The sequence below is a fragment of the Puma concolor genome, chromosome C2, assembly GCF_028749965.1.
Source record: "Puma concolor isolate L17-30 chromosome C2, mPumCon1.1.hap2, whole genome shotgun sequence".
Taxonomy (NCBI): Eukaryota; Metazoa; Chordata; class Mammalia; order Carnivora; family Felidae; genus Puma; species Puma concolor.
The window spans coordinates 24939760-24958662 of NC_141675.1; the positions used below are offsets into that span (position 1 = coordinate 24939760).

An 18903-nucleotide genomic window follows, 5' to 3' on the forward strand; every position below is an offset into this window, starting at 1 on the left:
ATATAACCATACTAAATGTTAAGAAAGCACTTAGAGCAACCAGAACCTGGTAGGTGAAAAATCACATAATAACATCTACTAAAGCTAAACATACATATCCTATGCCACAGCGATTCTACTTTTAAAATTATTTTTAATATATAAAAAATTTATGGAAATATGTTTAAACTAGAGAAAGCCTTCAACAAACCATCAAAAACTCCAAAGATAAACACATCCTTAAAACTGGCATTATATCAGGAATTCTATTAGTTCCAATATGAAACATCTGAATAATTCTTTAGATATTTATATGGACTATTAGCACAGATTGGTAGAAGTAAAAATCTCAGTTAATCACTGCATTTCCTTCAATAATAAACATTAAACCATATTAACTATTTGAAAAATCACATCTACTATGCCCACAGGATATCAGAGCTCCGAAGGAAGATGAAAAATAAAAGATAGCAGGAAACCATATGGAGAGAGTCATATGGCTTGTGATTCTAATGGTAACTGCAAATGAGGTCACTTATCCCTCTGTGGCCACACTAATTGGTCAAGAGCAATAGAGGCTTCATCAGCAATCCTCATAAAAAAAGAGCCCACCCCTTCCTGGGCATTTTCAATTTAGAGAGCAACACCTGCTACCCGTCAGTCTCTCACAAGACAGGACTCGAGTCAACCTACCACTACATTATTTGATTTGCTCTTAATCGTTACTATTTATAAACAGAGTCTTCAGAGTATATGCATACACAAGTATAGCATGCGTACACATGCAGCTATCTATAGCAAAAAACAAATTCTCAAAAGTAGTGCTTGGAAGACCACATCTTGTTCTATTAATACTCATATACTGCAGTATTACATAACAATTTTTTTTCCAATTGTGTTATGCTAATATGCAAATAAATGAACTCAACCATAGCCAGGAGCTAAATGTACTAATCAGTACGGCCTTGCGTATCTCTAACTACAAAAGAATTTTACATAATCTCTTTCCGTTCTAAATATCCCATGAATCTACATTATTAATTACTTTTAAATCCAGCTGCTTGGTTTCGGGCTATTAATATTTACAAATCAGTATATTTAGCCTGCTCCATGAAAATACCTGAATACCGATTTCCTAGTAATGTATTAATGCATTCTACAATTTCATAATTATTTGACAATTCCAAAACAATAATAGGGATAGATACTATTAGAAGAAGCTCACCTAAAAACAAATTGCTACTAATTACTGTCTGCTTTACCTTCCAGTACCCTAAAGAGTGAATAACTGTAAATCAGCATTTTGTTAAAAAAGAAACAACAAAGGAAAATGACTTCCCCAAGAAGTTTTCAAATCCATCAAAGGAGAGCAGAGAGGAAAAGGACAAAATTCTGACTTTGTGGATGAGACAGAAATCTACAGCATGGTGGACAGGACTATCACTATGGCTTTTGTTGATTAGCCACATGTTGGCTTCATCCCAAGATTCAGCCACAAAAGGCCAAAATTTCCTAAAAATCACTCAGCTATTTTAGAATATGGTAGAAACTGCCATGATCAAGGAGTCAGAATGCCTTAGGCAAACAGGAGAAAAAAGGAAAAAGTCAAAGATACATTTCAGAAGATAAAGTAGAAAGTGGGTGACAAGTAGTTCAAAGTGTGGGCTTTCAAGTCAATTAAACCTGGTCTCATGTGGTCTTTGCCTCTTACAATTTCTGTGACCTTGCTTTGAAATTCCCAAACCTTGAGGAATGAGTTTCCTTGTCTGTTAAAAGGAAATGATAAAGTCTCCTTGCAGGCTGTGGGAAGACTTGCATGAGATGATGCGTACAAAGCACTTCTTAGGATCCCTTCTATACCCAATCCTTGAGTTGCAACAAAAGGTAGAATTTCTAACACTGTATGAAAAATATGCTGAGGGATTAAAGATCCTACTTCTACAAGTCTGCCTATTAGTATTCCATATTCTTTATGTATTTTCTTTTTTACTATTAATTCTGCAGCACTCCCAATGAATGTTTTTTGACAACCCAATATTAATGACAATAAAAAGTAATTCAGGTCCTTAAAAACAAGCTGAAATTAAGCAGAAACTATAAATATCACCTAAAGAAACCAAATACCAGAAAAGAGATTAAATGCTTTAACAAAAAGTAAGCTCTCTTGCCATGCTGTTTCAAGTTTGATAGCAGAACATAAATCAAAAGAAATTTTCAAAGGTTTACTCTGATTTCAGGGACACAAAAGGGGCAGATCATTTATAGTAACATCTTGCAGAACAATTGTTGAACCAACCAAATTTCTGGATCTAAATTAAATGAAGGTATTTCCTTCCATTTGATTGTTTCCAAAATCATGTATGTGAAATAAATTTCTTCTTTGAAGTACACAGTCCACTGAGTTTTATATTCTATCAAAACTAACTGGAGTTGGAGGAGGTCCAAGATGGCAGCTAGGAAGATTCTGAACCTACCTCTTCCACTTACACCAAATCTACAGCTATATATGGAATAATTCCTGCTGAAAAATAACTGAAAACTTAGCTGAACAAACCCCTCCACAAAAAGGGATAAAAGAACCACATCAAGATGGGTAGAAGATACAGAAAGACAGAGTCTTGCCCAAAACTCCACCCCTAGCATAGCAAACCACAATGGGGCAGGGGGTGGAGGGGTGGTGAATGTCACAGGTCCAGAGACTTTCCCTAAGGAGTAAGAGCATCATTCCCCACATCAGGCACACCAAACCTTGGGACCTGCACCAGAAAGATGAGCCCCCCAAAATGTCTAGCTCTGAAAATAAGCAGGGCTTGTCCAAAGGATCCAAGGGGTCTATGGGAATCTGAGATACTCATCTTAAGTGGTTTATGTATGGATTTGTTCATCCTAGGATCAGCACAAAGGCAGTAGTTTGAAAGGTAACTGGATAATACATGAAGGAGATTCATTTTCTAGTCATAAAACATCTGCCAGAGGGGCAGGAACCAGGTGGGGTTCTTTAGGGACAGAGGCACTGGTGAGCACCATTATTGCACTCTCCCTCTACCTTGCTAGCTCAGGTGGGTGTGCATGGATACAGCCTTGCTAAAGCTGCCAGTATGCCCCATCCCAATGCTCTTCTCCTGTATCTCTAAAGCTGCCAGCATGCCCTACCACAAGTACTCTTCCCCAATATCACTAAAGCCACACCTGAGCTGCACCCTCGGAACTCTCCCACTGCCTGATGAAGAGTTCAAAGCAATGGCCATGAAGATTGTCACCAAATTCAGAAAAATGAATACAATGAGAACTTCAACAAAGAAATTAAAAAAAATACAAGAAAGTACCAAACAAAAGTCACAGAGCTGAAGAATGCAATAACTGAACTGAAAAAATACACAAGAGGAGTTTAACAGCAGATTAGATGAAGCAGAAGAATGAATCAGCAACCTGGAAAACAGGGCCATGGACCTCACTGAAACAAAGCCACAGAAAGAAAAAATTAATTCTAAAAAGTAAAGATAGCTTAAGGGATCAATGGAATAACATCAAGCAGAATAAAATTACCTTATAGGGGTCAGAGGAGAAGAGAGAACAAGGCAGAAAACTTATTTGAAAAAATAAAGGTTGAAAACTTCCCTAACCTGAGGAAGGAAAGAGAAATCCAGATTCAGAAAACACAGAGAGTTCTGAATAAGATAAACCCAAAGACATTCACACCAAGAAATATAATTAAAATGTCAAAAGCAAAAGATAAAGAGAGAATCTTAAAAGCAGCAAGAGAAAAGCAACTTTTAGATACAATGGAATCTCCATAAGACTATCTGCTGATTTTCAACAGAAACTTTTCAGGCTAGAAGCAAGTGACATGACATATTCAAAATGCTAAAAGAAAAAAACTTCCAGCCAAGAATACTCTACCAGCAAGATCATCATTCAGAATTGAAGGGAAAATAAACAGTTTCCTAGATAAGCAAAAGCTAAAGGAGTTCATCACCACTAAACTGGCCTTAAAAGAAATGTTAAAGTGACTTCTTTAACATGAAAAGTCAACAACTAATAACAAGAAAACATAAAAGTAAAAATTTCACAGGTAAAAATATATAGTAAAAGTAGTGGATTAACGGGGCACCTGGGCAGCTCAGTTGGTTGAGAGTCCGACTCCAGCTCAGGTCATGATCTCACAGTACATGAGTTCAAGCCCCACACTGGGCTTGCCACTGTCAGTGAAGAGCCCACTTAGGATCCTCTGCCCCCCCCCCCACCGCCCCTGCACCCCTCCCCTGCTCATACACACTCTCTCTCAAAAATAAATAAATATTAAAAAAAAAAAAAAGTAGATTAGTCACTTACAAAGCTAGAATGAAGGTTAAAAGACAAAAGTAGTAAAATTAACTATAATTAGTTAAGGGAAACACAAAATAAAAAGATATAAAATATGGCATCGAAAACATAAAACATGGGAAGCCAAAGTAAAAAATGTAGAGTTTAGAATGTGTTAAAATTTAAGTTGCCATCAATTTAAAATAGATTGCTTTATAGGCTGTTATAAGTGAACCTCATGGTAATCACAAAGCAAAATTCTATACTAGATAGGTAAAAGATAATGAGAAAGCAATCTAAACATAACACTAAGGAAAGGCATCAAACCACACAGGAAGAGAACAAAAGAAGAAAGAAACAGACAGGATCTCAAAAACAGCCAGAAAACAATAATGCAATGGCAATTAGTACATACCTATTAAGAATTAATTCAAATGTAAATGGACTAAATTCTCCTATCAAAAGACAGAGTGGCAGAATGGATTTTAAAAAAAAAAGATTTATCCATATGTTGCCTGTAAGAAACTTAGTTCAGATCTAAGAACACACACACCAAAAATAGATAGAAAAAGATCTTCCACATAAATGAAAAAAAGAAAACTGATGCAGCTATACTTGTATCAGACAAAATAGACTTTTAAACAAAGAGTAGCATAAAAGACAAAAAAAAGTAGGGGTGCATTACATAATGATAAATGTACCAACGCAACAAAAGGATTTGTAAATATTAATGCACACAAAATAGAAGCACCCAAATATATAAAGCAAATATTAACAGAACTAAAGGGAGAAATTGACAGCAATACAATAATAATAATAATAGTACAATACAATAATAGGACTTTAATATACCATTTACATCAATGGATAGATCATCCAGACAGAAAATCAATAAGGAGACACTGGCCTTACACAACACTTTAGACCAGATGGATAATAGATTTTAGATGGATAGACCAGATGGATATAGAGATGTATTAATTGATACATGCAAAACATTCCATCCAAAAGCAGCAGGATACACATTCTTCTCAAGTTTACATGGAATATTCCCCATGATAGATCATGTGTTAGGCCACAAAACATCACAATAAATTTTACAAGACTGAAATCACAGCAAGCATCTTCTCTGACCACAATTATATGAAACTAGAAATCAATTACAAGGAAAAAACTGAAAAAATCATAAATATATAGAGATGAAACAGCATGCTTTGAACAACCAATGAGTCAACAAAGAAATCAAAGGAGAAATCAAAAGAAACCTTAAGACAAACGAAAATGAAAATACAATTATCCAAAAATCTATGGAATGCAGCAAAAAATAGTTCTAAGAGGGAAGTTGATACTGATACAGGCCTACCTCAAGAAACATGAAAAATCTCAAATAAATAATCCAACTTTACACCAAAGGAACCAGAAAAAGAAGAACAAAATGAAGCCTAAAGTTAGTAGAAGGAAGGAAATAATAAAGATCAGAGCAAAAATAAATGAAATAGAAACCAAAAAAAAAAAAAAAAAAATTTAGAAATTATCAATGAAACTAAGAGGTGGTTCTTTGAAAAGATAAACAAAATTGACAAATCTTTGGCCAGAATCACAAAGAAAAAAAGACAAAAGACTCAAATAAATCAGAAATGAAAAAGGAGTATATGGGTAGCTCAGTTGGCTAAGCATCTGACTCTTGGTTTCAGCTCAAATCGTGATCCTAGGGTCATGACATCAAGCCCCATGTCAGGCCTTGTGATGAGCATGGAGCCTGCTTAAGATTACCTCTCTCCCTGTGCCCCTCTCCCCTGCTTGCACTCTCTCTCTAAAAATATGAATGAATGAATTAATGAGTGAACAAGAGAAATGAAAAAGTAGTTACGACAGATACTGTAGAAATACAAAGCACCATAAGAGACTATTATGAATAATTACACACCAACAAATTGTTGAACTGTTGACAACTCTGGGAGATATGGATAAATTCCTAGAAACAGTCAATCTTTCAAGATTGAATCATGAAGAAATAGAAAATCTGAATAGACCAATGCTTCCAAACTCATTTTATGAGACCAACATTACCCTGATACCAAAACCTAACGAGCACCACAAGGAAATTACAGGCCAATATCCCCGATGAACAGAGAGACAAAAATGCTCAACAAAATATTAGCAAACCAAATTCAAGAATATATTAAAAGGATTATACACCATCATCAAGTGAGATTTATTCCAGGATGCAAGGATAATTCAACAGCCACAAATCAATCAACATGATACTCCACATTTAAAAAATGAAGCAGAAAAATTATATGATCATCTTAATAAATGCAGAAAAAGTATTTGACAAAATTCAACATCCATTTATGAAAAAAAAAAAATAACAACAACTCAAGTTGGTATAGATGTAATGTATACCTCAACATGATAAAGGCTATTTATGACAAACCCACAGCTAAACTCATCCTCAACAGTTTTTCTGCTAAGCTTTTCTGCTAAGATCAGGAACCCACTCTTGCCACTTCTATTCAACACAGTATTGAAAATTCTAGTCAGAGCAAGTAGACAAGAAAAAGAAAGAAAGAGTATCCAAATTATAACTGTCACTATGTGCAGATGACATGAAGACTTCACTGAAAAATTGTTAGAATAAATGAATTCAGTAAAGTTGCAGGATACAAAATCAATATACAGAAATCTATTAAATTTCTATATACTAATAATGAAGTACCAGAAAAGATATTTTTTTTTAAAAATCCCATTTACAATTGCATCAAAAAGAATAAAACACCTAAAAATAAACTTAACCAAGGAAGTGAAAATACTGTACACTGAAAACTATAAGATACTGAAGAAAGAAATTGAAAGACACAAATAAATGGAAAAATATTCTATGCTCATGGATTGGAAGAATTAATATTATTAAAATGTCTATACTACCCGGGGTGCCTGGGCAGCTCAGTCAGTTAAGCGTCAGACTCTTGATTTCTGCTAAGGTCATGATCTCATGGTTTGTGAGACTGAGCTCCACATTGGGCTCTGCACTGACAGCAAGGAGCCTGCTTGCGATTCTCTCTCTCTCTCTCTCTCTCTCCCTTTCTCTGCCCCTCTCCCATTCATGCTCGCTCGCTCTCTCTCTCAATATAAATAAAATTTTTAAAAAACTAAAAAATTTTTACAAAAATGTCCATACTACCCAAAGCATTCTACAGATTTAATGTTATCACTATCAAAATTGCAATGGCATTTTTCACAGAACTAGAACAAGTAATTCTAAAATCTGTATGAAAGCACAAGAGACCCCAAATGGCCAAGGCAAACTTGAGAAAGAACAAAGCTAGAGGTATCACACTCCCTGATTTCAAACTATACTATAAAGCTATAATAATCAAAAGAGTATGGTACTGGCACAAAAACACACACACAGATCAAAAGAACAGAATAGAGAGCCCAGAAATAAAGCCACACTTATATGGTCAATTAGTACATGTAAAAGGAGTCAAGAATATACAATGGGGAAAGGACAGTCTTTTCAATAAATGGTGTTGGGAAAAGTGGACAGCCACATGCAGAAGAATGAAACTAGGCCACTATCTTATACCATACACAAAAATTACACCCAAAATGGACTAAAGACTTCAATTAAGAACTGAAAGCATAAAACTCCTAGAAGAAAACATAGGCAATATGCTCTGTGACACTGGTATTGGTGTTAATTTTTTTATCTGACTCCAAAAGCAAAGGCAACAAAAACAAAAATAAACAAATGGGACTACATCAAACTCAAATGCTTGTACACAGTGAAGGAAAGCATCAACAAAATGAAAAGGCAACCTAGTGAATAGTAGAAAATATTTCCAAATGATAGATCTGATAAGGTGTTAATATCTTTTTTTAAATATTTTTTAACATTTAGTTTTTATTTTTGAGAGACAGAGAGAGATAGAGAATGAGTGGGGGAGGGGCAGAGAGAGGGAAACAGAATCTGAAGCAGGCTCCAGGTTCCAAGCTGTCAGCACAGAGCCTGACGCGGAGCTCGAACTCACGGACCGCAACACCATGACATGAGCCGAAGTCAGATGCTTAACCGACTGAGCCACCCAGGCGCCCCAGGGGTTAATATCTTAAATACATTTTTTAAAACCCTTATATAATCAATAGGAAAAAACACCAACAACAAAACAGTCCAAATAAAAAATGGGCAGAGGAATAAATAGACATTTTTCCAAAGAAGACATACAGATGGCCAACAGACACATGAAAAGATGTTCAATATCACTAGTTATCAGGAAAATGTAAATCAAAACCACAATGAGACAGGACCTCATACCTGTTAGAATGGCTATCATCAAAAAGATAAGAAATAACAGGTGCTGTAGAGGACGCGGAGAAAAGGGAACCCTTGTACACTGTTGGTGGGAATATAAATTGGTGCAGCCTTATGGAAAAGAATATGGAGGTTCCTCAAAAAAAATTAAAAACAGAACTACCATATGATTCAGTAATCCTACTTCTGGGCATTTATCCAAAGAAAACAAAAACACTAACTTGAAAAGATATATGTACTCCTATGTTCAATGCAGCATCACTTAGAATAGCCAAGATCTGGAAACAACTAAATATCCACTGATGGATGAATGGATAAAGAAGATGCTGTTTATTACAATGGAACTCTATGCATCCATAAAAAGAATGAAATCTTGCCATTTGTGACAACATGAACCGACCTTGAATTATGCTTATTTATTATTTATTTATTATTTATTTATTTATTTATATAAATAACATATATAACATATAAACTTATATATTTATTTAGTATATATTTTATATATTTATATATAAATTTATATATAAATATATAAATATATAATAAATAATATATAATAAATTTATATAAATCATTTATTTATTATTTTTTATTAAATGAAATAAGTCAGACAGAGAAAGACAAATGACTACTAGAGAATTTCACTTATATGTGGAATTCAAAAAGCAAAAGAACAAACATTACAAAACAAAGCTTCCAGATATGGAGAACAGACTGGTGGCTATCAGAAGGGAACAGGCTTGGGGCACCTGGGTGGCTCAGTCGGTTAAGCATCCAGCTTCGGCTCAGGTCATGATCTCACAGCTCTTGAGTTCAAGCTCGGTGTTGGGCTCTGTGCTGACAGCTCAGATCCTGGAGCCTACTTCGGATTCTGTGTCTCCCTCTCTCTCTGCCCTTCCCCTGCTCACGCTCTGTCTTTCTCTCTCTCTCAAAAATAAATAAACATGAAAAAATTATTAAAAAAAAAAAAGAAGGGAACAGGCTTAGGGGGAGGGGGCGACACGGGTGAAGGGGACCCACTGTATAGCGATGACTGGCAACGAGACTTATTGTGATGATCACTTTGTAGTGCATGCAGACATCGAACTATTATGATGTACACCTGGCACTAATATAAGGTTTATACCAATGTTACCTCAATTAAGAAAAAACAGTTGAAGTCTAAATAATATCTTCTTTGAACCCCTAAGGTAAGTTACATCATCCATGTCTATTTATTCATCCACACACATTTATTCAACAAGTATATGCTTAAAAACATGCTTCCCACAAGACATTAAACCAGGTGTCTTCGCAACCTCTTAGTGAGTAAGATCAAGTTACCTGAGAGGCAGAAAGAAACAGGGCTGTATAGAGATACAGAGTGGTGGCTGGAAGGCAGAGAAAGGAACAATTCATTGCAAGAAGTGATTATCTGAGGAAGACCTTGAAGATGACCTCTGCGCGAAGGCACACGGGCTGAGAAAAGAGAGGTGTAAATCTAAAGGCTAAGTTGGGCATGGAAAGCAGTCACAGGGGCCTTGTGATCAGTAGCAGATCCGTAGGGTGACCACATTATTTATCATCCAAACTGGGATGCCTGAGAGGGAATGGAGGCACTCTTAATAATTTTGTCAGGACAAAAGGTGTAAATCTGGACTGTCCTGGGCAAATCAAGACGTATGGGTGCTTGGCTCAATGAAAGTGATGTTCAGTACCGTCTGATCACTTAGCTGGGGCGACTGAGGTGCGCGCACAGTTGTACTGAGGCACCTGACTTAGAAAGGCACCAAAACAAATCGTTTTTGAAAGCAACTTTAGAATATGTCTGAGAAACTTCCCTGGGTACATTCTGCATATTTCAAAAGACAAGACTCCCAAAACGGGCATGGCAAATCTCCAACTCAAATGGAGCTAAGTGAGTTTGCTCATCTCAGGATAAACTCCAAGTAAGAGAAACTAAAAATCACAAAAACAAACATAGTAGGTACTGTTTATGGAGTGCTTCTTAGGCACCATACTCTGCTCTGAGTATTTCACACACACATCATCTCATTTCATCTTCACCCCAACACTATGAGGTTGACTTAAATATCTTGCCCAAGGCCACACAGAAAGGAAGCAAGGGAGCCAGAGTCCGATCCAAGCACCTCACTCCACACCCTCTATTTTTCTCGCCACTATTCTGCCTCCTGAATAACCCAGACGTGCAGCACGTGACCCGAGTGCAGCCCAGCTGAGAATATCAGCTAGAACACGGTTTACCTAACTGCCCCTGCCAAGTGACCAAGAACTGCTGGCCAGGAGTGCCTCGCCACCTGCCCTTCTCTACTACTTGGAACTAGGCAGTTGCCAAGTGTCCTGCCAGCAGCCTGGACCACTCACATAATTGTCACGAAAGCTCAGTGTGATTAATTATATGCTTTGAGCACTCTAAAGCTATGCAATTATTCTGACATAAAGAAAATAGGTACTCCTGAAACTTCCCTGGTGGCCTGGATTTGTTTGAGCCACAACCAAGTACTCTTATGCCCAGCACAACCCTCTAGATCCACCACAATTATCAGTAGAAAAAAGCTGGTCAGGCAGCTTGCAAACACACAGTTTCTGGTAAACTGGTAAAAATAATCTGAATATCCCTTGCACTACAGAATCCCATTGATATAAAATAAAAAAGGTAACCAAACTAATCTAGAGGTCTCGTAGATGACAGCCAGAACTTCGTATTAATAAGAAATAGAGCATCTATTCTTGAATATCTATGTATAAAATAAAGTCTGGGGAGAAAATATGAATGTTCATACTTCATTTACGTCTGCATTTAGGCTGTAGATAACACTGCCCTGTTTTGTTGAATAATGAGGAATCGGTAACTTAAGTATTTAAAAAAAGAAAAAAAAAGAATAGTTTAGCACCCTTGCAGAAGACACAGAACTATAAAAGGAACTGAACAGATTCTGGGAGACAGCATTCTAAGAAAATGACTTGAGTGACCAAGATCAGCAATTAAAAAAATAAAATAAACAATTTCCTGTCAGTTGACTATTTGGATTTGGTGAAGGAAAACAGCAACAACAACAACACAGACCAAACAACTGTTTGGAGGAGAGGCTGGAAAACAAGAAAGGGGGCAAGTAATTTTGGGGGCATGAAAATTAATACCCTCTGATTACTCCTGAAAAGCGAACTCTGAATTGTGACAAAAGCTCTTTGAGTGGGCTGAGACAAGCAGCCACGCCCTGGCCTTTCAACAGTTATCTTGTGTGGCCCAAAATGCATTAGTACAAAGTGAAGTGCAGAGTGGCTGATTGGACATTACATTTTTCTGACTTAAATGATCCAGTCTGCCTATCTATTCAGACAAACTCACTTTATGATCCAGTTACTGTTTGTTTAATATTTATGACATGCCCATAAGTTTGCTAGGCATGCAGTTGTCTCTCCCTTCCCTCCACTCAAAGCAAAGAAACAAACAAACAAAACCCAAAAAAATCTAAAAACCGAAAAATCTAAAGCCAAATGCAGATATTTTTAAGATCCAATTCAAGAAACGGTTATTGAGTACCTGTTATCCTTGCAGAACTGATAAATACAGCCCGGCTTTTGCCTGCAAAAGTCTAGTTTATTTAAACCATAGGCCAATATAATATCCATATGTACATTTTTTTAATTTTGTTTAAACATATATATATATATAATAAATGCGAACGTCTGCTTCTTCCCCACCTTGGGGTGCTCAGCATCAAGACACAGAAATATACATGTTGGTATAAAGGCAGGAAAAAGGCTTCCCCTACACATGATGATACTGTGATAATGACATAATGATACTAAGAAAACTATGAGCTGCTACCTTGGACAAGATCAAACCACTGTCCCAAAGAAGGTGGAGGCTCTGATCAAGCAGCCACAACAGGTAGCTACAGCTATCTGGCTATATTATCCCTCAACTTCTGCCAGCAGGAATAGTCTTTTGGTTCCCTCCAATATCCCCTACATTTAGAGGGAAAAATTGAAGCCAGCATTCCAAACCACCAGTGCTACCTTAATTATACAGAAAATTTAAAACTGTCAGTGTAATCTGGGGAGCAGTAGAGTGCAGCCATACCAAAATGGGGTAAACCAGCTCTGGCACATTAGGCAAGTGGTTAACCTCTCTGAACTCTGGGTTTTCTTCAGCCTCCGTGGCAGAGGCAGGACCATGTCACAGAATTATATTAAGTATTTTCCACGTGTTTGCACATAGTGTTTAATAAGTAGCACGTGCTATTATTACTTTTAGCTACCAAAATCATGCAATGGCTATATTTCCTACTTACTAAAACGTACCCAAGATCAGTGGTTGCCACAGCCCAGGCACGGGAAGGGAGGAAGACACAAAGGGACCAGGAGAATTTTTGGAGGGCAATGGAATTTTTTATTGTGGTAGTGGTTAGATGAATGTGTGTTTTTGTCAATCTCATAGAACTGGACGCCAACAAGAGTGAATTTTACTTTATGCAAATTATATCATCTTTTTAATATTCAATTATAATATTCAATTATATATACCAACTATAATATTCAATTGGTTTTAATTAAAATAAGCCATCTAAACTAATGGGCACTTTAACTTCATTTCTTGCTAAAATGAAAAAGAAATCTAAGGCCTAAATGCTACTTCACATTTTTAGACCAAGTCTTTGAGTTAAAGGATTGAGTATTTGTAAAAAATAGATGTCGCCTAAACAACTGACCAAATTAGCTATTTCAAAAGAAGGCGTGGATTGTACTGAATGGTGTGATGAAATGAAATATGGAAAGAGAAAATGAAAGTGATGTTTTCGTTTACTAGATTACTGAAGATGACAAACATAATGGCTCCTTCCCTAAAAATTTGGTAACGGACCTTTGTAAATAATCTAAAAAGTGTAATATTATTTCCACTAAACTAAGGAAAAGTAGAGAAGTCTGGTGATGAGTTCCATGATTATTTCTCTTCTCAATGTATTTGTAAAAGATTCCATAAGGCTGCTCACTCTGAGTCTTCATCAGCACTGTAGCCATAACCAAGGAGCTTTTAGTATAGGTCTGTGCATCTATTTTGGCAGAAAATGTAGTTTTACAACAATTTTTTACTCAACACCATATTTACAAAACAGATGGAGTTCCAAAGAAGTGATTTTAAATGAGAAATATAATTCTGGTCAGCCCACAGTGTATCTCTGCATATGTCCTGCATCTCAGCAATAATACCCTTTCTGTGCCCACTGCTTATCACATCCAGGCTGTCATTTCCCCCTCTGACTTGGGGATCCCCATACAAGAGGAATGTCAAGAGGGTAATGAAGATGAAAGCTAGGAAAAAGGTATAGCTCACAAGCCCAACGTTTCAACTAAAGCAACCCCATAAATACTGGCCTCTGTGCCTCAGCCAGCAACTCCCTGCCATGACCTCAAGTCCCCGATTATCACCTTGCCTACCCATCTACTCCCGCCCCAATCTTTTCATCACCTGACTGAACTCATCCCTTATATTCAAAAAGAACATAAGGAAACTAATGAAGAGGTGTCGCTATTGCTTTTTGACATGAGCTTCTACTAAGTTTTTCTACTGTTTTTTAACAAAGGTGAAATAATTTCTGCCATTCATATGACAAAAATGTCTGTGCACTATTCATTGCAAATATTTATGAAATTTGATGTTAAAGAATATTAGACAATATTAGAATATTGTCTTGATACTGTTATGTCTGCAGAAAATACCACATTAAGTTTCTAAAATCTTGATCCTTTAAGGCACCAATTCAAGGGGAAATATACCAAGTAGTTACCGACTTAAATATAGCATACCGCTTTCCTATAACCCAGGCTTGATCAACTTTCAACACTATTTCCATAGTTTCAAAGTGTGTTTAAGAAAATGCACATTGACAAAGAGGAAAGAAAAAGGAGTAAATCAAGTCATCTTAGGAGGTGTAAGTAAATGAACAAGATATGAGACAAGTAAATGAACAAGATATGAGACTAGTAAACACCAAACCACCAATTTCAGAAATTAACGGAACTTAGAGAAAACATGTACTTTCTTATCATTCCTCCATTCATTCAGGAAGCAATCTATTGAATCCCTAATATGTTCCTGGCAATATGTATCCAGGGACACAACTCTGAACAAGAAACCAATTGCCTTCATTAGAAAAAAGAAAAATGACAAAGATATCTTTCAAAGTTTCAAAACTCAAAAACCAGTGATTGCTTAATAATTAATGATTTCCCCATGTGCTTCTAGAATCTTCAATGAAGAAATGATACCTACCGACAAGTTCTCAATTCCACATATCAGAAATATTGGCAAATCATCCTTCGTCCTATTCTGAATATAAAATTAAAATAGCTGTTTTAAATAAGTTACACTGTGAATCCCACTATGGATACCAATAAAGCTTGATTTTTCTTTTTAAAGTACAAAAACAGGCTCTCCAACAAATTAAATAAGAAGAATTAAAATTAAGTAGGTTGGTATCTTCTCTGGAATTTCACCTCAAATTTCATTAAAACCACAATGCAATATCACTACAAATATCTGGCAACCAATAAAAACAGAGTTGACACATAACTCTGTTCATAGGATTGATGATCATGCATAGTTGAAAGCAACTTCCATGGAAACAGAAGCTACACAGCAAAAGAAAATGTAAGTCACATTTTAAAAGCCAAGTATGCAGCAAAAATATGTTACTTTCCTTAAATTCTCAATGCCTACTGCAGGTAGTTAACACACTTGATCTTTAAGCCCTTCACTTGTGCCCTTGCCCAGACATAAACTGTACAAACAGATGACAAAGCGAAAAGCAGTTTCACAACTGCCTGTTACAGAGGGTAGGAAGGTGGTATATTTCACTAGATTACTGCAGAAGCTGATAACACCACCAGACACTACAGAGTACTTAGGAAGATTTCTGCAGGTCCAATTAAATTTCAAATACCACCAGTGCCAATTCTCTTTACTGTGGCCTGTTTTGCCCTCTCTCCCATGGGTTATCAGCCACAGGAAGGGTGGGTGCAGCCCTGTCAATGTGCTTTGCTGCTCATTGTCCTGGTAACCCCTTGATTTTCAGAAAGCAATGTTTTCCTATTTGCTCTGAACTTAAGCAGAATGAGCTACTCTTGCCTAAGGCTCTGCTCTTCTTAGCTCATCAACTATTTTTTTTCACTTCAGGTCACGAGAAATATTTTTACACGGCAGACCAAAATGTAGTATTAGAATGAAACCACCACAAACTCAGGAGTTCCTAATATTACTTCTTAAGTTTGAAATGCACAAAACAATTGCTGACTTTCTGCTGCTAAGTATCACTATGCAAAAGATACCAAAACCAAGCAAACTGCTCAAAAGAACTTCCACAGAACTGGAGGCCTGCCTACTGCAGCAAGGAAAAGATTAAATTGTGCAGAACTGTAATGTCTCAGTGCTTTTGAGCCTAAGAAAGCGGAAATCTTCATTTGTGTTTAGAAAACCTACTCCATTTCTCCGTGTGAGTGAGGGACCAGAGATTTTGCACCCTCGAAGTGTAACCATTTGCAAGAGGCAACTAGATACAGATCAGAAGAATCCTATTAAATAAGCTTGTTCACCCCCTGGGATTTTGAAGAAAATGTTTTCACATAACCACTGTATTTAACATACAATAGACACGTTACAGGCAGTCTGTTACCAGTCAAGGCTACCACAGAAGAGAATGTCCTGCCCAACCAGGTACAGGCCATAATTCCAGGCCAGTCCTGGAAAAGGTGACAGCCCCAAGTTCAACTGGGAATGTCTGAGCACAGCTCCCTCTGCACATTAAGGATCACCTCTCCATTCTTTCCAAATGCTGTGTGCATCCAATCCCGGTTCAAGCACCCCAAGCACCCATGCACCAGTGGTTCCCGTAGGCAGGAGACTCCTCGTATAACCCCCTCCTTCCACCACCACTCTCCTCTTGGGAAACTGACCCCAAGAACGGCTGGGGGTGGGCGATGTGCGCCCTTCTCTCACCTACCTTGATGATGCTGCTCCGGCGGGGCAGGCCGCCGGGTTTGCTCTCCCGGGGGAGGGGGCAGGCGGCCGGGCTGGGGGTCGGGGCGAGCGCGGCGCCACGGGGTCCCCTGGCAGGGCTGGCTCGGGCTTCGTCCCCGGACACGCCGAGGCTGCAGTCTCCGTTGGAAACCCCGCCGCTGTCATAGCGCGCCCGCCCGTGGCCGAGGCGACCTCCCCCGCCGCCGCCGCCGCTGCTGCCGCCGCCGCCGCCGCCTTCTCCGGCTCCAGCTTTCAGGGCGCCCTTGGCGCCGAGGGCCGGGCCCGGGGAGGTGGGCAGGGCCCCGCCGGCGGCGCCCCCCCGGCCGCACTCCGCCATGGGCGCCCCACGACCCGCCAGCACAAAGCCGCGTCCCCGCGTCCCCGCGTCCCCGCCGCCGCCTCGGGCCGCCGCGCGCGGCCCCTCCTCCTCTCCTCCTCCCGCCGCCGCCTCCTCGGCCGCTTCTTCCGCTTTTTTTTTTTTTTTTTTTTTTTTTTTAATTTAGATGTGATGTTTGTTTCGAGCTCGCCTCGCGCACGGTTCAAGTCGTGGCGGCAGAATTATCGGAAGATTCCTGCAGGAGAGAGAAGAGAGAGACACAAGTCAGCTCCGGCGGCGGCGGCGGCGGCGGGGCCCCGGCTCCCAGTACCTGGGGAAGGAAAACACGCCCCGGCACACGCGCCGCCGCGGGCGCCAAAAATAACCCGCGCGGGCCGGGCGCCCACCCGGCCACGGGGCACCCACCCCGAGGTAACGCGGCGGCGGCCTCAAGGGCTCGGGGCGCTCTCCGCAGAGGCTCAGGGCACCCCCACCCCCTCGCCAGGAGTCGGAGCGCTCATCACGCGGGAACCAGGCGTCCAGCCCCGGGCCGGGGTGCCCACCTTGGGCTCAGGAAGAGGGGAAGCTGCGGGAGCCCGCTGCTCTCTGGCCTCGCGGAGGCGCCTCCCGAGGGTCTCGCGGCCTGGGCGAGCGGGGGATGAAGCCCGGTCTCCCCAGACCCCAACTCCCCAGAGGCCGTCGCGTGCCGGGCCCCGCCGCGGCCCCCCAGAGTCCCCGCTGAGGCCTGCGGCTCCAAGAGGAAGCGCACGGCGGGCAGGGGCGGCCGGGCCGTGATGGTGGCGGTGCGGCCCGGGGCAGCTCCTGAGGGGGGCAGTCCAGACCCCCCGCCTCCGCCCGCGGCCGTCTCCTCCAGGCTTGGCGCTGCCCTCCGTAGGCCTCGGGACCTTCCCCGGCTGCCCCCGACCCACCGCGAGCCGCCCGGGCTCCAGCTCGGGGGTCGCCGCCCGTCGCGGCTGCTCCAGCCCAGGCCAGGTCATGGGGCCGCGGAAACCTCGCCGCCGAGCGAGTGGACGGCAACCGGCGGCGGCCACGGGTCCTGGATACCCGGGTCCCCCTAGAGCTGCGGCAACTGCCAATCACCCGCCCCGCGCCCGAGGGGCAACGACCGCGGAGGTCTGGGGGCCGGGAGAGAAGGTCTGGGGCTCGGGGGCTCGGCCTCTGCACCTCCCTCGAGCCCCCGATCCGCGCGCCGGACTCGTTCCCCTCCCGCCCAGCCCTGGAAAAGGCCCTCCGGACGTTCCCCTCTGGGCTTCCCCAGAGGGGCAGACCTGTTTCACATACAGAAACCAATTCCGTTCCCCAGGCTCCTGAACTGTGAATTGATTCAACTGGTTGCAAGGATGCTGGGGCGCGGGCGGGGTTGGGGCGGCGAGAGGTGAAGAGTAAAGGACCTCGGCAGAGCCTGTACTGTGCTGAGTCGCCCTACAGGGATTTATCACCGTCGTGCCTCCCTCCCAGTGTCCTTCCTGATCCCGCCGCCAGGTCCAGCCTGCTGCGGGCCCCCGCCTTAGGTCAGGCTCATCTTTTGGAGCAGCATCCCACTTGGATCAGAATAGCCAGGCCCTCTTCTCTCTGGTTCTTGCCCCTTCTTTCCCTTCCCTAATGCTTCAGGTAGAGTGACCTGCCTAAAAATCCTGATCTTGCCGTTCCCCAGCACAAATATCTCCCCTGTTTCTCCATCCCTCGAGCAAAGATGGGGCTCAAACTCCTCAGGGTGGTACCCGAGGCCCCACCCAGCCTGGCCCCACCCACCTCCCTGTCCCAGGTTCCCTGGCTTCAGCCTCCAGAGCTTCTCCAGAACCCCAGCTCTTGTGCAACTAGTGTTTCCTTTTCAGAGAATGCTCTTCCCGCAGGGCCCGAAGGATAGTCGGCTGAGGGCGAGGGTGGGGGTGGGGGGGCGGCGAACTTAAAGTCTTTGCTTTTATTAGCATGATGTTATAGCAAACT

The 18903-nt window shown here is 40.9% G+C and overlaps 1 protein-coding gene across 2 annotated transcripts in view; it reads right to left on the reverse strand.

Moving 5' to 3' along the window:
- The window catches only part of PLCL2 (phospholipase C like 2), a 191588-nt gene extending 173963 nt beyond the window's left edge, over window positions 1-17625 (reverse strand). Inside the window, exons 1-2 of one of the 2 annotated variants that reach the window (XM_086674234.1) lie at window positions 17499-17625; window positions 16603-17191 (exon numbers count right to left, since the gene is read on the reverse strand). In XM_086674234.1, the coding sequence (XP_086530360.1) occupies window positions 16603-16956 (354 nt within the window). In that variant the 5' untranslated portion in view covers window positions 16957-17191; window positions 17499-17625. Of the gene's footprint in view, window positions 1-16602; window positions 17192-17498 lie in introns of those variants that run through there. The other variant, XM_086674235.1, reaches the window with a different exon arrangement.
- Window positions 17626-18903: the final 1278 nt, after the last annotated feature.